Below are 21,823 nucleotides of genomic sequence, written 5' to 3'. Positions count from 1 at the left end.
TTATAAAAGTGTAAAATAAAGGGTGTAGTGCTATTATTGAATCAAGAGTGTTGAAATATCATTCCCATCAATAAGCAAGAGAAAATTGACTATTTTACTTCTGGATGTAGAGAAGGAAAACAGAACCAAGTGCAAAATGATCAGTTTCCAACAATTTGTATGACTTCATGATGTGCCCAGAATCCACATTTTACAGAGCTAGAAAAGTTCCCAGATTTTGCAGGGCTATCTACCAAAGCCAACCAATCAAAAACCCAATGAGTACAAATATGCTTCTATACAAAACCAAGAGGACTTTCTATTCCCCAATGCTCATCTTGACAGAAAATGCATAAAAAAAGTTCACTAAGTCAAAGCTTTGGTCCCTGGAACAGGGCAAAAAGCAAAACTATTTCGACTGAGATGCCTCATTCAAAAACTCTGAAACCAAGGTCCTTGCTACAAGAGGCCAAAAACCATACTAATATCTGATGTATACACCAATATCATCAATTCACCAGGCTACCTAATCAGACTTTGGTAAATCTAATTAAAAATATATTAATTAGTCGCATATACATAAAGCCCAAGATTGATGATAAAAATACATAATTTAGGAAATGGAAAAAAAAAAGCATGATTTCACCATACAACAATCTTGGTTTCTTCATAGGATAGCGCTCATAATGTGTAAGTGGTCTTTGCATTGGATACTCACAAGCTTGATCCGCATTATCAAGATCAATTACTGTCCCCCTCTTCAGAAGGTCCCCTTAATTTCTTGATTAACTAGTCCATCTTCCTATAATTATCACTACGAGAATTCTGCAAATGGATCCTTGTTCAGTTTGAGTCCAAAAAAGGCATTTGAGCATCATGTTGCCAGGTCCTGTCACCACAGATCAAATCAAATGAAACCAAAATAAAATAAGATAACAATTGCATGTACTCCCTAGAACATGGTCCTATGCAATGCAATGCCATGTAAATTACTCATTCTGGTATTAAAATAAGAAAGTTGATGAGTTTACCTTCATAGCAATTTGAGTACAACAGAATTTGGCTGATGCATACCATATTAAAAACTTCAGTGGTTAAGAAGAATCTACGAGTCAATTACCCTCTACCTGTTGACAAAATTTTAGTCGATAAAATTCCATTTTCTATTCGAGTTTCAGAGTATTGTATTCTGTTTCAAGCTTTAAATTCCCCTTGTTTGCCGGTGAAGTTCCAAGCCATTCAATCAAATACTTGAATGATAACTTTCAGGGATTCTAAATTTCATGGGTATTTAGTGATCAGGATTATGCAAGGCTAGTGGTGTTGGATATATGCATCAAACATTGGAAGAGAAAAGATATAGAGAAAAGATATAGATGTTAGACATCCGAGGACTAGGTGGTGGGATCTCAAAGGGGGAAAACTAAAGATGTTTAAGGATAGACTGCTTAAAGAAGGACCTTGGTGTCTTGACGAGGAGACTAATATTATGTGGAATGGGATGTCTAGTTATATCAGGAAAGTGGCTAGGGAGGTACTTGGAGAATCTAGAAGAAGTGGGCCGCCGTCTAAAGACACATGGTGGTGGAATGAGGAGGTCCAAAAGGCGATTAGGTCTAAAAGAGAGTGTTATAAATGCTTGCACAAGTGAAAAATTGAGGAAAACATGGAGAAGTATAGATTGGCTAGAAAATAAGCTAAGCAGGCAGTAAGGGAAGCTAGAGGCAAGGGCATATGAGGATTTGTACCACAGGTTAGGTACGAAAGAGGGTGAAAAAGATGTCAACAAGCTTGCTAAGATGAGAGAAAGGAAAAGCAGAAACTTGAATCATATAAAATTCATCAAAGATGAGAATCAAAGATTGTTAGTAAAAGAAAATGAGGTTAAAGAGAAGTGGAGAAGTTACTTCGATAAGTTGTTTAATGGAGAACCTGTAGCAAATTTGGGAGAACTTGATAACGCTTTTGATGATACAAATCGGAGGTTTGTTCGTAGAATCCGAACATTAGAGGTAAGAGTAGCTATGAAAAATATGAAATTAGTTAAGGCTAGGGGGCCTGACGATATTCCTATTGCGACTTGGAGATGCTTGGGTGATGTGGGTTTAGTTTGGTTAACTAGATTATTTAACAATATTTTGAAGACTAAGAAGATGCCTGATGAGTGGAGGAAGAGTACATTAGTACCTATTTATAAGAATAAAGGGGATATTCAGAGTTGCATCAATTACCGGGAATTAAGCTAATGAGTCACACCATGAAGCTTTGGGAGAGGGTAATTGAGCATAGACTAAGAAAAGAGACTAAGGTGCCAGAGAATCAATTTGGTTTCATGCCCGGACGATCGACTATGGAAGCTATCTTCTTGATTAGGCGGTTAATGGAGAGATTTAGAGAAAATAAAAAGGACCTTCATATGGTTTTCATTGATTTGGAGAAAGCGGATGATAAGGTTCTCAGGAGTGTTATGTGGTGGGTCCTTGAAAGGAAAAAAATGCCTACTAAATCTGTTGATGTGATTAAGGAGATGTACGATGGAGCAATAACTAGTGTTAGAACCACGGATGGCACGTCTAGTGAGTTTCCAATTACAATAGGACTGCACCAAGGATCAGCTCTAAGCCCTTATCTTTTTACACTAGTTATGGATGAGCTTACGGAGGGTATCCAGGATGAGGTGCCGTGGTGTATGTTATTTGTGAATGATATAGTATTAATCGACGAAACCAAAGCAGGAGTAAATGCTAAATTAGAGTTACTTTGGAATCTAAAGGTTTTAGACTGAGTAGGACTAAGACAGAATATATGGAATGCAACTTTAGTAATGTAAGGATGCGGGATGAGGGCGTAGTAAATATGAGTGGACAGGAGGTACCTAAGAGGGATATATTTCGATATCTTGGTTCAATTCTACATAAGGAAGGAGAGATTGAAGAGGATGTTAACCATAGAATAAGAGCAGGTTGGTTGAAGTGGAAGCTTGCCTCAGGAGTTCTGTGCGACCGTAAAATCCCTACCAAGTTGAAGGGAAAGTTTTATAAGACAACTGTGAGGCCAGCCATGCTGTACGGCTCAGAATGTTGGGCCACCAAAAAGCAACATGTGCATAAGATGAGTGTAGCGGAGATGCGAATGCTTAGATAGATGTGAGGCCACACAAGGTTAGATAGAATTAAAAATGAAGACATTCGTAAAAAGGTGGGGATGGCTCCAATCGAGGAGAAGATGAGAGAGCACCGCTTAAGATGGTTTGGACATATCCAACGTAGGCCTTTGGATGCTCTGGTGAGAAGAGGTGACTCGTGCCAAATTGAGGGAGTAAAAAGAGGTAGGGGTAGACCGAAAATAACATGAGTAGAAACAGTGAGGAAAGACTTAATAGCTAGGAACTTAATAGAGAACATAACCTTGGATATGATAGAATGGAAGAAAATGATCCACGTAGAAGAACCCAACTAGAACCAGGATTAGAGCCGGGTAGATCCCTTTTACCCTCTTCATGAAATTTTTTTTCTAAAGGATTCATTTAGCCGACCCCAACTAGCTTGGGACAAAGGCTTTGTTGAGTTGAGTTGATTATCCAAGGTTACATCCTAGAAAAGGAGTGCAAGTGGAAGTAGAAGAAATTAAATAGATAGAGAGATGCAATGACACCCTCTCTCAATCTTGTGCAAAAGGAAAGGAATTTTCCAATAGGATAGTCATGAGTCATTAGGCATAGACCTGTATTCTGAAACACAGAAAAAAATCATTGGCTAATCAATTTATCTATCGAACCATGAAAAAAATTCAACAAAAGACAAAAACAAATACACTATACTAAGAACACTGGTAGTAGGCCTGGTAAAGGCGAGTGGCGCTGCAGGCCTCACTCTCGAATCTACGAAGACCACTAAGAATTGAGCCCAATCAACTTAGACTATACATTATTGCAAAACCTCACACAAAACTTGATATAAATGGAAGATATATAAAACTTAATATCAGCGGAAGGATATATCAGGTTTGAGGTAATACCACCCAGAACATCTATCCAAGCAAGCAGATCAACCTTGAAAAACTTGGAGTTGACACAATGGGTGCAGGAGGCATCCAAAAGAGCAAAATCACAACATGAAGTCACAGATGAGCATACTTTCAACTGCGAAATCAGATCACTACCACATGTACTGAATGAAAACAGAAATATGTTTGCGAATTGATGAGAAATATTAGCCAAAGGCTATGCTAGCATCGATTCAAACAAACAAGATGCTCCAACATAAATATAGATCTCCCAAAATCATGGTTGGATCCAGTCATCCCTAGCTCATGAAAATGCCTAACAATAAAGCATGCAAATCATAGAATGTGCAAAGATCTAAAAAAACCAACATTAACAAAAAAAAGGAGAATTTATATGATGAAAGGCCTTGTAAACATGTACTCAGCATCCCATCCCTGATATTTGATCCCACTGCAGCTCACTTTTTGAGGAGCTGCTGTTGGAACAAATCTCAAGGGTGGTACATTTATCGTACCACCCTTACATGTTCATACGGCCTTTCATCATATAATTTCTCCAAAAAAAAAAAAAAAAACATTCTAGAAACAAAAACAGGAATGAAAATGGTATTTGAGGGAGAGCATCCCTTTGATTGTTCAGGCTACTGAAATAGACACGGGACGGCCATGGAGTATGGGCTACCTCTTTTAACCTAGGATAATTGGCATTGGGCATCTCACTCATGCACTTGAGAGGTTTAGGTGTGGTGAGTGGTAACCATTGTAAATAAGGCCTCAAGAGAGGGCATTAGCATGTCGTTAGATGATTGTGTGTGTCATTACATGAAGAAAACAAGCAAGAGAGAGGAGGAAATAGTTGGTCGTCCAAGAAGGTTGCTTGGGTGCTGCCACCTCATCCGCCATATGCTGCCAAATCAGCTTATGACAGCTAGATGGATGCTGTCCAAGAATGCCACATAGACTTGCAAATGGAGGACCAGCCAAGACAACAGGCATGCCAACCATCCAGCTTCTAGAGAGTTCTGCTCTCTATAAATAGAGAGCAAGAGTGGCATTTGGGATTTTTTTTTAATCCTGGAATTTGTGTCGTGGAGAGTAAAGTTTGGAATTGAGTTTAGGCTCAAAGGAGGTGAATTCTCCCTCCAAGGAAGAGAGGAGAAGACAACTTTACAGTAAGTTCTTTTCTCTCTCCTGTGTTTGTAATACAGTCCCCGGTTTGAATAAACTCCAATCCAGATTTTTGTTTCTCCTTTATCTTGAAAGATATTCTGGTAGTTTGTTTTGTCATTTATTCTGCAAATTAAATTTGTCCCTACGTAAGTGTCTTTGTGTTTCTGCCATGATTGTAGAACCTTGTTCGCTTAACTAATCGTCAGGAGCCGATCTCAGTTTTTAGCACTGTTGTTTTCTTTTTTCCTTTGGAATTAACTCGGTACGCTAGTTATAGAACATAACTCTCATAAGGTTCAGCATACTTTCCGAAACCGACTCTTGCAGCCTTAAGATTGTTGGACATTAGGGGTGCAACTTGGGTCAGGCTCAACCCGAACCCGACGGGTACAACCCGATTTTGGCTTAGGTTGGGTTGGCATTTCCTTGGGTTGGGAAAAGCCAACCCGATTTAATTTCTTGTTGGGTTAGGGTTGAGGCCTAGGCAACACAACCCAACCCGAACCCGACCTCTGTCCCCTAATTTTATCTTGATTTTCTTTGGGTTATATTTTTTTCTTGTATTTTTCTGTGTTGCCCTAGGTGAACCCGAACCCAACCCGACTCAACCCGACCCAATTTCGGGTAAGATGGGTTGGGTTAGGGTTGAGAGATTTAGAGGCGGGTTGGGTTAGGGTTGAGAGAATGGTAACTTGGGTTTGGCTAGGGTTGACCTCAACCCGATCCAACCCGACCTGAGTTGCACTCCTATTGGACATTAAAACAGTTCTCTATCCTAATTTGTCACTTTCAAATCTAAGTCCTAACTAGTCTTTGACAGTGTCTTTATACATAAATCCATCAGATCTGAAGGAAGTTAATGTGATTTGGGTCTAATCTACCAATATAAAGCTTCAGGCTTTGAGTTTCTCAAGAACTGACCATGACTCTAACCTCTAGTGCTACCTTTCCATTCCATATGAATTTGGAATCCCTTTACTAATTGAACTCTCATGAAATCTGAGTGTTGTCGGATCCTAGAATGAAAGATATCTGTCAGCATTTTATTTGAATTTGAATGAAAGTATCAATATTCAATACTCGGAAGGCTTTTTGAGTTAAATCCTCACTGCAAACTTCATCTGAGCATCATATCTTTCAAAATCAATTGAAAGATTGACTGGATCTGAAATACATTCCAAGATTCAAAGCTTTTCAACTCAGGGTCTATTCGCAAAGTCTGCAGTTACAAAGTTTTCTTGTTTCCTCTTCGATCCTAATCCGCAATAGGTACAGGACTTGATATTTGAACCATAGTTGCCAAGTGGGAGGCAAGTGTAAGAATCGATGCAGGAAGCGGAAGTAGGAATCGAGGGATTTAGAAAAGAGGAAATGTGGGAAGCAAAAAGCTCTTAAAAGTAGGAATCGGGGGATATTTAAACCATAGCTGCCAGTGTGGGAGGCAAGTGTGAGAACCAATGCAGGAAGCCGAAGTAGGAAACTAGGAATCGAGGGGTTTAGAAAAGAGGAAATGTGGGAAGAAAAAAGTTCTTAAAATCAAAGAGGATGAAGTCAACATGGAGCAAGTAATATGATTCATTGGAAGAGAAAAAGAAGTGTATAGGAGTAGGTTTCATATGCTTTAATTATGTAATCAACTCAATCACTTGAACAGAGAGAGGGATTTGGCCCGAGGGCTGCTGCCAGCTCTGATCCACCACCCGATCCCCCAAAAAAGGAAGATCCCATGCCAATGATAGAGTACGGCATATGAGCTCAGACCCTTATGTGAGCTTACCTGCGCTTGCCTCCGTAGGAATGCTCTTGGTCATGATAAAACCAGATCAGGATCAATTGCTGCTATCACTCCCTATGCTTCTGCGTCTCTAGATCTTGTTAATTTTAAGGAGGAGACTGATTGGAGAGGAAGGCAGTCCAATTGCTGGCTATTTGTCTTTTCCCCGAACTCCTGACATTTCGTAGTTAGCTGTCCCATTGGTGAAGTGATCGATTCCTTCATAGAAGATTGTATCATGGGTTTGAATCCCATTTCCTCCGGCACGGAAGTGGAACGGGCAGGTGAGATGACGTGAGAGAAAGAACCTCTTGGTGGAGTCCCCTGGAGGACAGATTACTACTTAGTGACTAGGAGTGGGGAGCCTCTTTCTTGTTCTTGGTGGCGTCTATAGCGAAGAACACCTGACCGAACGAGGGCAGGCCAAGGACTGGACAGGACGGCTCTCGGTTCGTCGAGCGATGCTCCTCCACTGTTTGGTAAGGTAGGGCGCTATTTGATGAAGAAAACACACTTTTTTACCATACTTCCTATTTAATGTAGTTTTTGGAAAAAGACTCATAAGTTTCATTTGAAACTTAAGATGAGTTTCAAGTTTTAAATACACTCTTTTTAAAAAAAAAAAAAAAAAAACTCATTCGACCTTATCAAAAGGAGAAAGCACTCTTTTAGGAAAAAAATCACCTAAATAGGAAGTATATTCTTATTTAAAAGGAAACGTGAGGAAGCGTGTGCCCCTAAATTTGGGAAGCGAAAAAAAACTTAGCTTCTGAAGCGAACTTCTGGGGAAGTGAGCTTTCCATCTAACTGAGAAGTCTCAGGTAACTATGAATTGAACCTAACTTTTCTGCTTGTTCAATACTTCAAATCCTATAACCTGAACTAGGTTTTGAATGTGGCATTTCCTTCCAGAGTAAGAGAAACCCCTTGTTTTGTGTGTGGAAGTGAATAAAAACATGAAATTCTGAAATAGGTTTTCATTGTACCCATCTACTTGTGAAAATTTTGATTGTCTAGTTACTTGGAGTGTTTAAATTGCGAAAATTTGAACTTCAGCTTGTAAATGAAGTGTTCCCTCTAATTGTCCAATGGGTTGTTTTTATGTATCCTCACATTTATGATGAAGTATGATTTTTAGAATTGGTAAGGCCATAAAATCATGTTCTGTGTGTTAGTGTATACGCCCTAAAAGCCAGTATCTGTACTTAGATTTTGCTTACCTTATACACTTCATGACTTTTATTGGATACTAATATTTGCACTACCATATATCGATAGTGGGGCAAACTCAACTAGTCTTTTATTATTTAACCAGCTGTCAAAGGTTTAGGCGACGGAGGGAAGGTTAGAGGTCGAGCGGAGGGGTGGGTGGGGAAAGAGAGATTAACTCATTAGGTGCTAGTTTTAGTGCGGGCGAGATGGACAAACACAAGGTTCATGTAGAGGAAATTGAAGATGCTGAGAAGTTGAAGAGATGACCCACAATTCTTTTCATCTAGGAAGGAAAATGAGGGACTCTCTTTTCACACAGGAAGGGGCTTCTGCCTATAAAGTCTTTCCTTGTGCATCCAAACAACAAAAAGTGGTGAAAACTTGGAAAATGATTTCCTTTCCACTTCTTGCCACCATTTTACTACCATTCAAACAGCCCCTAACAGATGAACTATGAAGGGGATGACGTTATAATAAAATTGCTAAATAGATAGTTATTCTTAGGTTGTTTCTCTAACCATCACTTTTTGGCCCATGCATGCCACGCGGATACAATAGCCGTTGACCTAATCGTCCACCCAATTGGGAAATACAAGGCTTGTTGGCCCACCTTGATTGGATGATTCTAAACCCTTAGATCTATTAGCCTTTCTTTATGGTTCCACCGATAGAAGATAAAGCGTTGATCTTTGTAGGCCTTAGTCTTACAAATGAAATGCCTGTTTGGCATGGAACCAGGAACAAGTGGATCTTCTTACGATGGTTCATCAGAACAACTGTCCCCACTATACATATGTAACCCTGCAAGGCCAGAGCCCAATGTTGGTAGTCGGGATTGATCGTAATGGTGATAGTCTGTGTAGGACTCATGTTACAAACCCATAATATGGCATAGAGTTGAGCTATGATGACTCAGACAATGATTAACATTTTAACATTGTGGGCTCCATCTTAGACATGCATGTGGATGATGATCAAGACCATAGTTTTAAAACTCCCTCGCGTCATCATGGACTCCCCCGAGTCGACTCCCTTTTACCTTGGTTGTGCTCTGCGTTTTGCCCTACAGAGTCAATAAAAATATCATTTGACTCTCCCAAATTATTATTATTATTATTATTTTTTTTTGAATGGTAGACTCTCCCAAATTATGACCTCATCAACCGAGTACTCAACCGTGTCGTGCCGAGTTGACTAGGATTTTCTTCGGTCGTGTTTCGCGCCGCGTCCATGTTTTGAAACACTGATCAAGACCATTGATCTATTGGGCCACCATGGACCCCAATGTGGCCCAATTGAGTATGATGATCCTTGCCCCACAAAAAGGCCTGAAAATTGGCAACAATTAACACTCAATGGGAAAGCCTCCTTTGATCGAGTGATTATAGTCTAGTACAATTTGCTATTAACCCGCTTCATCATTTCAAAACAGTATTTTCTTCTTCTTTTTTTTAATGGTAAACAGTATTTTTCTTCTAATACAAGAGATGTTACTGCATCATGCACAGACTTCTATGGAACCAAGTGAGAAGGGGCTCTGTCAAAGAGTGCCTCGTAGTAAGATCCCAAAGGTCAGGGTTGGGGTCTGTCGCCAAGAAGAGGTTCCAAATTGTTGTTGAAAGAATCTATTGGAAAGAGAGGATGGGGGAAGTTTAGGGCTATGGTTTTTAGAGCAACGTAAACAAAGACTACAAGAGACAGATGGCATTAGTGTGTGTGTGTGTGTGTGTGTGTGAGAGAGAGAGAGAGAGAGAGAGAGAGAGAGAGAGAGAGGTAGCATTATGGTAGTAAGCATAGAAATGGTTTGAGCAGTGAAAGTTGCTTCCATAAGAAATAAAAGGAGAGAGAGAGAGAGAGAGAGAGAGAGAGAGAGAGAGAGGCGGCGCCGGTTGACACACTAGGACCCAAGCATCGTATGTCTCTATATAATAGTGATGGTCAGTGAAAGTTGCTTGTAACTCTCCCGATATTGGTGATGGTCAAGAGACGCTTAGGGGTTTTGCTTGGCATTTTGGTGCCACATCAGCAAAACCCCTTGTTTGGTTGCCAATGTAGCATTGAAATCCCTGGAGACTACCAGGGACGTCTCCTGGTAAATCATTGCTCGTCTACTGATTTGTCAACCTTGTCTCCTCCCAATAAATTCCAAGCCAAAAACCACAAAAGGGTGGCTTTTTGCTTGGATTTCTTGGGATTGATGTTTTTTCTCTCTTTCTCATCTTTCACTCTCTTCCCTCTCTCTCTCTCTATTAGTGATGGTCGATGACACTCCCTACCACTGCTCTGTGAGGTTGACAACCAAACTCTACCTCAATTCTACGAGGTAAGTTCCAGGTAAATCCAATGCTTGTCTCCTCCCTGTCGACTACTTACACAACTACTCTGCAAGGTAAATACCTGCAACCAAGCATAGCCAGTGCCTCTTGCCGCAAGTGGAATCCAATAGGCAATAAGTCAGAAAGACCTGGAAAGAGTAACGGGTGCAATCCAATAAGCTGTAACTGGTAAAATCATGTTTAATGGTCTGCTTCCTAACCCTGATCAGGTTCATCGCTGGCCGGCGGATAACTTTGTTTAATGTTGCAGAGGTTTGAATAGAATATTGTGTTTGGGCTTGAGAGGTGATGTAACTCTAAATCTTTCTAAACTTACAAGAAAGAATTACACAGCATTTTTGGGTTTTATTTCTTTGTTAATTAGATTGCATTATGAAATTCAGGTCAACCAAACACCATTGATTTAGAAATCGCAATCTAAAAGATCACAGAATTGAGCTAAAATTGCGCATTGAAACACATAATTCACAAGGTCAATAGATTTCTCGGAGTCGCTGTAAGAAAAATCACAATACAGATACGTACCATCTCTCAGATTATCTTCTATACAAGTACTTCGAGAGAGGGAAGTTCACACTCCTTGCAACCTGTCAACCAATTCCAAAATAGACATTTTAAAAATATAAGAATTCAAGGTAATCATAAAGGAGAAGAAAAGGTTAATTTCAATCCAACAGGACAGAAAGATCACCTTTAAAGCCATTTCTTCATCCACCATAGATCGGTATCGAGTTGAGCCTTCTAAGGGGCAGCTCCCTCCTTTACTGATAAAATTAGCATTGCAAAGAGTGGACAATTGCAAAAGAACATCACACATAAGCCCAGTTTCCTCACCATCTGTCACCAACCCACCTTCCTGTTGTACTACAAGAGAATCTCCTGCCACTGATGTGATACACTGAAATATAGCCAACAACCTCTCCAAGGGGAAAGTTCCAGGTCCTCTCATAAGCAATTCTTGTGTTGCATTCTCCTTCCTCTCCATTGATATTTCAGAGCTCCTATGTAAAAATAAAATTAAACACATCATCCAAAAGCCTTTTAAACAGAACCTAATACACCAAACATCTTTAAAAAAAAAAACAGTTGCTTTAAAGGCTAGATGACTGACTTTTTTCTGCGCTTTCGATTATCACTCCCTCCAGTTGAATCAAACAATGCTGCATCAAGGGTAGCTGGGTTTCTTGAAGCAAGGAATGCAGAAATAAGAAGATACTTAGCAGAGAGAGACATATGGAAATCTAGCTCATTAGAAACCTCCCCACTACCAAATTTCCTCGAATTTCCCATTCTCGTTACTTTCTTCTGGTTAGCTTCAAGACGAGGCTGAGAATGAACCTTGAATGTCTGGTTCAAAGAAGGTGCTATGTGTGGCTGAAGGTGACTGAACAGTCTTCTCTTCATGGCTTCATCAGGAACCACTTTCAAATCACCCAAAGGTTCACAGTACTTTTGAAATAATGGCCGCAAAGCAATAGACAATTCATCAACTCGTCGTGTAATTCTACAGAAAGGCTTGAGGACAGCACTGTTTCATGAGGAACAAAATTGATAAATATTAATTACAACATATTGACCAAATTAACTATGATGTGCTTACTAGCTAAATGAGTTATTTTTTACTTACTCGAGAAAAGACGAATAAAGCTTGGGATTTGCATGGTTTCTCATGAAAATCTGATAAATATCATCTTCTGTATAATCAGGGAAGAAAATGGGAAGAGGCTCTACAAAACCAGTATTTGAATAATATGTATCAGGTGTAGCCCTGCTGATAAAAATCAGACCCACTTCAGGCATTTTCAGAATATCATTGATCTTGAATAACACAGAAATTATACTGGAATTCTTGTCCCAAGCTCGAATAAGCTCGACGTTATCAAATATCAAGTAAATCATCCTTCCATTGACTTGTTTTACTGTTTCCTTTAAGCCAGATTTCTTCGGACATCCTGTGATGCTATCTATTACCTGAATTAAGGCATCTCTGAGAAAATTGATGAAATCAGATACCCTTTCACAGCGCTTATTACTGGAATAACCATTACTGGCATTCCTCCCATGAAGCAACAATTGATTCAATACAGATTCAAACAAGATACGGGGATTGTAACAAGAACGGCAACTTGAGTAAACAAAAGGACGGTTTAGATGCCTGAAAATTTGAAGAATGACACTGGTTTTGCCAGTAGAAACACCACCATAGAGGAAGAGAGGAGTCATGGGGCAATTTGGGGGTCCAATCAAGCGCAAGATGTCGCAGATTTGAAGCCTTCTACCAGGAAAATTAGAAAGCAAGTTATCCAAGCTGATAGATCCTTCCGTAAATAAGAGATTATTGGATATAGATGGAGGAAAAGGGTCGCTTGTCTTTGGGGTTTTCAGTGTGCTTCTTGAAGGTGTTGTGGAGGAGGATCTGGTTGTCCTTTTGGTAATCTGTAGGGTTCCTTCTTCTTTGCCCATCTCTTAAAAAAGGGATTCTCTTCACCGAGGTGTTCTCCTCCTCTTCCTGTAGAGTAATGCTCTAAACTTCTGGGTAATATTCCTATTAGAAACTGGTAGTAAATGGCATGTACTTTCTTCCCACGAGCATAAAATGATAAGAGAAAGGAATGATAGTCACAATTCTCTTCAAGATTTACTTCCAATCCTGATCAGAAATATAGTCACAATTCTCCTCACGATTTACTTCCAATCCTGAGAAGTTCGCAAGACAATGTTAGTAAACCTCATAACCCTGAAGTTTCCATCCACAACATGAGAAATGGAAATGAAAAAATTAAGAAACAAAAGAAAGGTAAGAAAAAGGATAGGTTTTTCCTCTTTTATAGATGATAAAAAAAAGGAGACAGAAAAAGCAGAGACTAATTTGTAGATGGTTACACCAATGATCCCATGTCCACTGCCTTCCAATCATTGTAGTGCTGTTTTTGAACAGCCAGGGTTGGAATAGTTCCCATCTGCCAAGAAAAGGGAAAATAATAATAACTACTTTTGAAGCACTTAATCAATTATTTCCTATCGCTGCGTGCTGTTTCAATTATTTCCTATCACTGCGGCCGTTTTACTTAACAAATTGGAATACAACAATAACATAAACCAAAGATAAAGGAATCATGATGTCCTAACGTTTTCAAATGGAATCATGATCCGTGGCCTAAAGGTTTTGATGGCATGTATGCTGATTTAGGATGCCTTTGGCAACAATTCTAATTTTTTTTTCTTGATTTGATTCTGATTCTTGATTTTGTTTTTTATTTTTATTCTGATTCTAAAAAATCAGAATCGTGTTTGGCTAATAAAATTGATTATATTTAGCTGAATCGCATTTAGCAGAAGAGGGTGTCTCTAGGAGTGATTTGTACATAGGGCAAATCTTGTAATTATTTTCTCTTCTTTAATAAGTATTGTCATCTTCTTAAAAAAAAAAAAGGCCACCAACTTAATAAATCTCTTAACAAAATGCTATCAATTTAAGAACAGGGTTTTTTTTAAATTGCAAATCTAATGACTGTTTCATTATAAGGCTGTTGATTCCAAGAGAGCAAGAGATGGGTGCAAAGTTTTATTTAGCTCTCAGCTTTAAGTGCAATTTCTGTCCCAGTTGGAAATGAGAAGAAAGGATATTATGTCACTGTAGTCAGTTTCAGCTCAACCCCGTCTTTTTTTTTTCTATATGAATCTAACATGTAAATATGCAACATCAATTGTTTCCACATTAATTTAAATGTTCAAACAGCTATACAGAATGTTCAGAGAGATTTTTCTTCGAGAATCTGCCCTTGCTTTACCTTGTTCGCACAAAACCCTGAAAATTTTGTGATATGCATATATGATACAGGGAAACAATTATAAAAAGAAGAAAACCATGGAAATCAGGGCATGAAAGGGCTATCTTTACTCAGTATGCATAGATGATACAGGATTATTTTTCTTTTTGAAAATTAGATGATACAGGAATATGGAACAAAATGAAAGCAAAAGCAAAACGAAGGAAATAAAGCATGTTTTTATAACTCAAAAAGGGGATTCATTTTCTGCAAGTCCAAGGAATTGCAGTACCCTAATGCAACGCCATTATCCAGACGAAATGGGCAAGAAGAAGACTAATAGGGGAAAACCCTAATACAGAGCGCCATTATCCAAACGAAAAAACTTAAAAAAATTGACAAAAACCTTGGAGCGATCTTTGGCTACTACAGGAGAGAATGATAGAGAGGGGGAGAGATGGAGGGAGACACACACACACACACACACACACACACACACACACACACACAGCCTGGGTAGTCGAGGTTGGCGTTCAGTGGTCGGAGGTCCAGTGGTCAACGTTCGGCCGTCGGCAGTCTCGGTTCGTTCGAGAAGAAGAGGTAGAGATAAGATGAGAGAGAGAACCTCCCGATAAAACAATTCGTTTCTAATTGGAAACGTTTTTTTTTTTTTTCAAGTTGGGCGTTTCTGAAACGATAAAAAAACAAAAAATTGATTCTTAGAACTCCCGTTTTTTCATCAGCCAAACATGTTTTTCCTGATTTTCGATTTTTAAAATCAGGAAAAACATGAGGAACGTTTTTTTGGAACGTTGCCAAACATACCCTTAGGTTCTGTTTTTGAATAATTCTCATTCTGGAATTCAGAATCAATTCTCACTCTTCGGAGTGCTTACAAAATCAGAATCACGCACGTTTGGCAATGATTCTGATTCAGTTTATTGATTTCGATTCCAATACTTGATTTTGTCTTTTATTCAGATTCTGATTCTAGAAACCAAAATCACGTTTGGCAACTGATATAATTTTTTGTTTTGTTTTGCTTTTGGAATAGAATCACGTTTGAAGTAGGAGCATCATCAAACCTAGCAATTAAATAAGCCGTGGGAATCACTCTAACTTAACCAAATCTTTATCTAATATACAAATGACATTCTCATAACAAAACAGTCTATTTGATTAAAAGAAGAATAGCATAACCAAGCATCTATTGCCAATAAGAAGGAAAATTAATCAGCAACAACACCATAAGCATAGATCTGCAAAAGCCTGACAAAATAAGCAATGGTCTAGCAAATTAGCCAATGTTAAAGTATAAAAGATAAATAACGCCTTTCTCCAATAGCTTAAGCTTTTGGAGAAGTTGGTAAGTTAACAGCCAAAAACCAAATCTTTATCAAATATACAAATGACATTCTCATATCAAAACAGTCAATCTGATCAAAAGATGCATAGCATAACCAAGCATCTATTGCCAATGAGAAGGAAATTCATTAAAAACATAAGCATAAATCTACAAAAGCGAGACAAAATAAGTAATGGCCCAGCAAACTCAGGATTCAAACCTGCTATTGTATGAGAATTTAAGATCAGAAACATTGATAACTATACGTTACATTAACCAAAATTCATAGAGGCCACATCTCAAACATGTGGTGGGTTATTTTGAACTTCCCAAAAATGGACAGCAAATGGCAATCCAACTGCAATAAGAGAAGCAAACTACATGTACAGACTGTTTTCATAAACTGATCAACAAATAAAGATATAATTTTACTATAATGTTATTCATTGTGACTGCTCCCTTGGCAACTACATCATTAAATCACCACCGACATGCAAACAAAATTGTTACTCACTGATGCTCATTGAAGGCTAGAAATTAAAATAGATAAAGTAAAATGGGGGTATTAACTGTAAGAATTTAAAATCAGAAGCATAGATAACTATATGTTACAATAGCTAAAATTCATAGAGACCACATCTCAAACATGTGGGTTATTTTGAACTTCCCAAATAAAACATCAACAATGGGCTGCAAATGACAATCCAACTTCAGCAGGAGAAGAAAACTACCTATGCCTAAGCTCTGGTTCAATCCAACAATTAAAAAAAGGATGAATGAGTGAATACACAGTTTGATTGAGGTTTTCTATAGGGTTTCCAACCAGAAAACAGAAAGATAATGAGAGAGACGACAACTACCTGACCTGCGAGATGATCGACGCTCGGCAGACGGCAGAAAAGTCTTCTTTACAGAAAACCTTTGGAAGGCGGGAACAAGAGCTCTCCACAGAAGAAAAGCCCAACTACGGATCTGTTACGTTAGGATCGTCATCTGGGAATGTCTTTCGGGCCCAAAAAATAAACGGTTACTTTAAGGCCAGACCCATATAAAATAGGTTATATTTTCACCTCATACAGTACACATTCTGCCCCCTTGTAACGTGAACCGTGGGCAACTTTAACGCTTTTTTGACGTCAAATCACAATCCCAACGGGGCAAATGCCTATTGCAGGGGTGTGAAAATTGGAGAAGGTATAAGGATGCCAAGTGGGAGGATATAGGGTTGCAATTGTTGGAAAAAATTTGTAGAGGGTACTGTTGATGATATAAAACAGAAACTTGTTGCTTCAAGGCGTGATATCACTTTCCTTAAGACAAGATTCGCCCCCACTAGTAGTGTGCAAAGGGGATCCGCGAATTGCCTCCAAGATACAATGAAGCCTAGTAGGGAAGCCCTACTAATGTTTGATGACGCGTAGCACTAGCGGAATCAAACCCGAAATGCCCTTCCGAAATTTCAAGCCTTAGAGAAATCTCTAGATTCTGTTTCTACAGAAAAACAGTATCTAGAACAGTAAACAAAAGAAAAAACAGTATGTAGAAATACTTGGGGATTTTTGTAGGAGTGTAGAAGAGAGTGTAAAGTCAGTCAGAATGCCAATTCGATTTCTATCTGAAATGACTGAAGTTTGCACATTTTTATAGACCATCTGGTGTCTTTTCAGTGTGAAAAACACCTCTACAGGGCACCTTTCCAGAATGTTTGAAATCTGACCGTTAGATCGCACCCATTGATATTGAACGGTCCTGATCGATCCTAGATGTGACTGTTGGCTTGAGTAAAACCTCTCTCCAACCCAGTCATCGTTAGATCAACCATCTATGGTGTGGATCGCACCCCCTTGGCACATGACCGTTGGGGAAAGGGACACAACCCATTTGATTACACTCTTTGACCGTTGGAGTCATGGGCCCGTTGGGTCGACCGTTAGGCCCGAACTGAAACGGGCCCACCGTTAGGCCCGAACCGAAGCCCAACCCAACTGAAGGCTCCAATCGCTCCTCGCGACGTTGCGTACATGCGAAGTACAAAGTGCGCCTAAAAAAGCGCCAATAAAGCGCCACTATGCGCCCTATAGCCCATTGCCCACGCCGCGCGCGCGCGTGCGCGTGTGCGAACGGTGCGTTGCACCGTCCCGCGGGTCCAACCATGGGTTCAACCCAATGTGCAATCAACAAGAGTTAGAAAATGTAGTGCTTTATAAGCCCTTCTCTTTCTTTTCTCTCATCCGATGTGGAACTATCTTTTCAACTACACTTCTACATCCTTTTGTAAAAGCAAATATTTCCAAGAAAACATTTTCTTTTTCCCAAACGCTTTTGATAAAACATTTTCCAAAACACTAAAACATGTAATATACATGATTTTGAAAATGCAAAATCACTAACAGCAACTTGGGTCTAGTTCAAGCCGAACCCGACAGGTTCAACCCGATTTTGGCTCAGGTTGGGTTGGCATTTCCTTGGGTTGGGTTGTGTTAGGGTTGGGAAAAGCCAACCCAAGGTGAACCTGAACCAACCTGACCCGATTTCAGGTAGATGGGTTGGATTAGGGTTGAGAAATTTAGAGGCAAGTTGGGGTAGGGTTGACCATCTTCAACCGAAGGCTCGGGTTGGGTTGGGTTGGGTTGGGTTAGGGTCAAGGGATTGCTATATCGGGTTGTGTTAGGGTTGGCCTCAACCCGACCCGAGTTGCACCCCTAGGAGGACATTGATTCAAGAGAGATCAACATAATTCTATTAGGGCCCGTTTGGATACCTCCCATTTTGTATTTGGATTTGGGATTGAGTTTTGAATACATAGTGTGTAGATCCGGCAGCTCATGTAGAGGAAGACAAAGAGGGAAGGGGGTACTTCCTAGTGGAGGGGAGAGGTTAAGGAGCAAAGAGGGTGAAGGAAACTGCCAGATCTGTGGATTTCCAATTTCTTATTTTCACAGCAAATTTAGAAATCTGAAGCTGAATTAGAAATCCAAGAATTTGATCCGATCCAAATTACATTGCAAAAAGGGCTGCAAATGTGAGAAATCCAAACCCAAATCTTCTCGGCATCCAAGCGGGCCCGTTTGGATACCTCATGTTTTGTATTTGGATTTTTAACTGAGTTTTGAATACAAAATGAATAGATCTGCGAGCTCATGTTGAGGGAGACAGCGAGGGAAGAGGTACTTCCTATTACAGGGGAGATGTTGAGGAGCAAAGAGGGTGCAGGAAACTGCCAGATCTGTGGATTTCCAATTACTTATTTCCACTGCATATTTGGAAATCTGATTTTTTTTCACTGTCAGTCGCTGATTTGGAAATCCAAGGATTTGATCCGGATCCAAATCACAATGCAAAAAGGGTTGCAAATGTGAGAAATCCAAATCCAAACCTTCTCGGCATCCAAACGGGTCCTAAAAATTTTTGGTTGCGCAATATAGATTCAGAGAGTAGGGGAATAAGGAGGGGGTGTCATTACCAATGCAGTGAGAAAGAGAAAGCACTGCTCCCGAGTAATTTAAAGCGAAATTCCACCTTTTTGGGTGTGTTTGGTTGCACAAAGCTAGGTTAGTTTAGGGGTTTTACTTTGCATTTGGGTGCCACATGATTAAAATCTCTTCTTTGGTTGCCAATGTAGCATTGAAATCTCTGGATACTGCCAGATAAGATTCATAGGTAAGTGCTCTATATAAGCACCATCAATTCTCTCTGTAATCCATCAAGATTAGTGAAATACAGACTTTCTAAAACACTAATAAAAAATCCTCAAGGTGGTTGTGAAAACAAGCCAAGGTGGAAATTCTTGTGTCTATGTCTTGTTTCCCACACATGTGGGTGGTGTATTCTTTCTTATAAATTTTCGAATAGAATTAGGAGAGATAGCGAGGGAGAACAGACTTTCTATCTATGTAGTTTTCTAGGTTTAGGATATCTAAGTATATATAGATAGTTGTAAACCCAATGGTTCAGCCTTGGCAATCTTCTAAATCATGTTTTATGATTCTAAACACAAATTGATTTCTTATGTAATTTAGTTGTATAATGATCTTTTGTTTAAGTTGAAAATTTCATTCAAAGATCAAAGTCAAGAGGCATGGATCAAAAGGCAAGGATCAAGTTGAAGACCATTGGAGCCAAGAAGAAGAATAGACGATCCATTAAGATGATCAAGACTTGAAGATGAAGATCGGAGTTGAAGAAATCAGCCAAGTCTTCTGTGTTAGATTGTAAAATCAAATCCCTCACTTGAAATCACTTATAGGCTCTTAAAAGCAAGGTTTTAAATCTCGGTTTTAGAATGCATTTCGGTCCTCACCGAAACCGAAATTTTAGCCGAAATTTTGAAATTTTGGCCGAAATCCACAAAATTAATTTTACGGCTATTTTTTCTCATATGGACGGCTATTTTTTCTGGTATGGAATTTCAACGTAAATTTCGGTAATTTCGACTGAAATTTGGGATAATATTAAATAATTATGAAAATTCTCGATTTTCTAGTAAGATTCCTTAATTTTAGGACCAAATTTTGGGATCGAAATTTCGAAATTTCACCCGAAAAAAATACAGTTTCGAGTATTACGGATTTCGGTTGAAATTTAAAACCTTGCTTAAATGAGACCAAAATATGTTAAATGAATTAAAGAAATCAAAGGGACCAAAGTCCAGGTGCTAAAGAGAGCTTAAAATGGAGAAAGAACCAAATTGTCACTTGTCAACCACCAAAGGCCATCATCATAAAATTTTCAAATAATTTTCAAATTATTTTTAACAAAAAGTAGACACCCTTAGCTTTCTATAATTGTTGAAATTCGATAAGAAACGAGTGAGATATGAATTTTCCAAGATAATTGTGCAAAACTAGAAAATACATTGGACAACCAATTGACCCCTACTTGGAAGGCCGAGAGAGCCAGTCGAGCAGTTCTTTTTGGGTTTTTTAATAAAACCCCTCACCAACTGAGGGGTCATCCGAGTTAGCCGTTGGGGGACTAAAACGACTAGTTTTGGGTTCCCTTCTATATATAAAGGGGTCTAAGCCCCCTAATCACTTAAGAAACAACCTCAACTATTATTGGAACATATATTAGGGTGAGTTAACCCTTTGAGCCTCTATTTGGTTATTATTTGAGGGATTTGATATATGATTCATCTTGTAAATCTTTTTGTTCTTGCTAATTGAGACTTGGCATTGTAAATTGGCCTTTGAAGAAGTCAATCTTTCATTCCTCTTTGTATTAAGTAGAGGGCACCTTGAACGCCCTTCAAGTCAAGCTACGTGATAAAGCTTGGAGTGTACGAGGTACAAATTCAACCTCGGGAGTAGGGTTAGTGAAGTTTGAGTTAGTGAAGCCACAGAGGGGATGTCTTCTAAAGAGTGGATGTAGGCCGAGTTAGAGCCGAACCACTATAAAAATCTCGGAGCACATTTCTTTATGTTAGAATATGTGTGTGAGATCCAACGGTTGGATTGGGTTAAGATCTCACCGTTGGATCATCTTAGAGGTAGATTGGGTAAGTTGGCTAAATGAAGCAACTAGATAAATTAGTCAAGTGGATTAGAAGAGGCAAGCAAGAGAGATTAGGAAAGTAGATTTGATTAGGTTAGATTAGATTAGAATATTCTAGTGTTATCTCTTTCCATAGTTGTCTTGATTTATTTCTATGTTTATCATGTAAGTGCTCTTTATAAGCACCATCAATTGTCTTTGTAATTTATCTAAGAAATCCAAGATTAGTGAACATCTCAAAAATTCTTCACTTTACTCTTTGCATCTTGATTTTTATCTTCTTGTTTTTATTTGTTATTTTGTTCTTTGCTTTAATTTTTAATTAATCTTATAAAAAGGAACAAAAGTTTTTGAAAACCCAATTCAACCCCACCCGGGGTTGCCTCATCGGGGCCACATATTCCTAACAGTAGGTTATATACATATGAGAGAGAGAGAGAGAGAGAGAGAGAGAGAGAGAGAGAGAGAGAGATAATTTTGTGGTCTTCTTTCAGGGCGTGAGATAGAGCTTTCTTGAAAGATCTTCAAGTTGATAGAAGCATAAGTTTAAGTTTTGGGAATGGGATTGGGTTTAATTCCGCTGTAATCTTCTTATATTCTTTCATAGATCGATCTCGCCTGTGGATGTAGGCATCTTGGTCAAACTACGTATATCTTGTATTTTCTGTTTGTTTACTTCTTTTCCTTAATTTATTTGCGCGTGATCGAATCTATTTTGACCAGCCGAATTTATACACCA

The 21,823-nt window shown here is 39.0% G+C and overlaps 1 protein-coding gene across 7 annotated transcripts; it reads right to left on the bottom strand.

The window, feature by feature from the left end:
• Positions 1 to 378: 378 nt before the first annotated feature.
• Positions 379 to 16,758, bottom strand: ORC5 (origin recognition complex protein 5). Of its 7 annotated transcripts, XR_013254410.1 has the most exons (8): positions 16,452 to 16,758; positions 13,360 to 13,436; positions 12,104 to 13,173; positions 11,588 to 12,004; positions 11,168 to 11,477; positions 11,002 to 11,063; positions 1,011 to 1,106; positions 379 to 868 (listed from the first exon to the last, which is right to left on the bottom strand). XR_013254410.1 is itself a non-coding variant. In XM_077392145.1 (7 exons), exons 3-6 carry the CDS (start codon positions 12,937 to 12,939, stop codon positions 11,013 to 11,015), a joined length of 1,614 nt encoding a protein of 537 aa, XP_077248260.1. In that variant the 5' UTR covers positions 12,940 to 13,173; positions 13,342 to 13,436; positions 16,452 to 16,756; the 3' UTR covers positions 379 to 868; positions 11,002 to 11,012. The 7 variants fall into 7 exon arrangements, 6 of the variants coding, with proteins under 6 accessions (XP_077248260.1, XP_077248259.1, XP_077248263.1 ...); XM_077392145.1 differs by lacking the exon at positions 1,011 to 1,106 and having other exon boundaries at positions 13,342 to 13,436; positions 16,452 to 16,756; XM_077392144.1 differs by lacking the exon at positions 1,011 to 1,106 and having other exon boundaries at positions 16,452 to 16,756.
• Between the last annotated feature and the right edge of the window lie 5,065 nt (positions 16,759 to 21,823).

This window comes from Tasmannia lanceolata, unplaced genomic scaffold (assembly GCF_043159265.1).
Source record: "Tasmannia lanceolata isolate RefF3 unplaced genomic scaffold, GAP_Taslan_0.1 ptg000012l, whole genome shotgun sequence".
NCBI lineage: Eukaryota > Viridiplantae > Streptophyta > Magnoliopsida > Canellales > Winteraceae > Tasmannia > Tasmannia lanceolata.
This window is presented reverse-complemented; position numbering and strand designations above follow the sequence as displayed.

What these genes read in the sequence shown, in the direction of transcription:
- ORC5 (XM_077392145.1), bottom strand. Translation starts at nt 12,939, where the DNA reads ATGGGCAAAGAAGAAGGAACCCTACAGATTACCAAAAGGACAACCAGA. An exon ending in AATCGAAAGCGCAGAAAAAA is followed by an intron (nt 11,478 to 11,587) that starts GTCAGTCATCTA and finishes ATTTTTACATAG; the next exon opens with GAGCTCTGAAATATCAATGG. An exon ending in ATGAAGAAATGGCTTTAAAG is followed by an intron (nt 11,064 to 11,167) that starts GTGATCTTTCTG and finishes ATTGGTTGACAG; the next exon opens with GTTGCAAGGAGTGTGAACTT.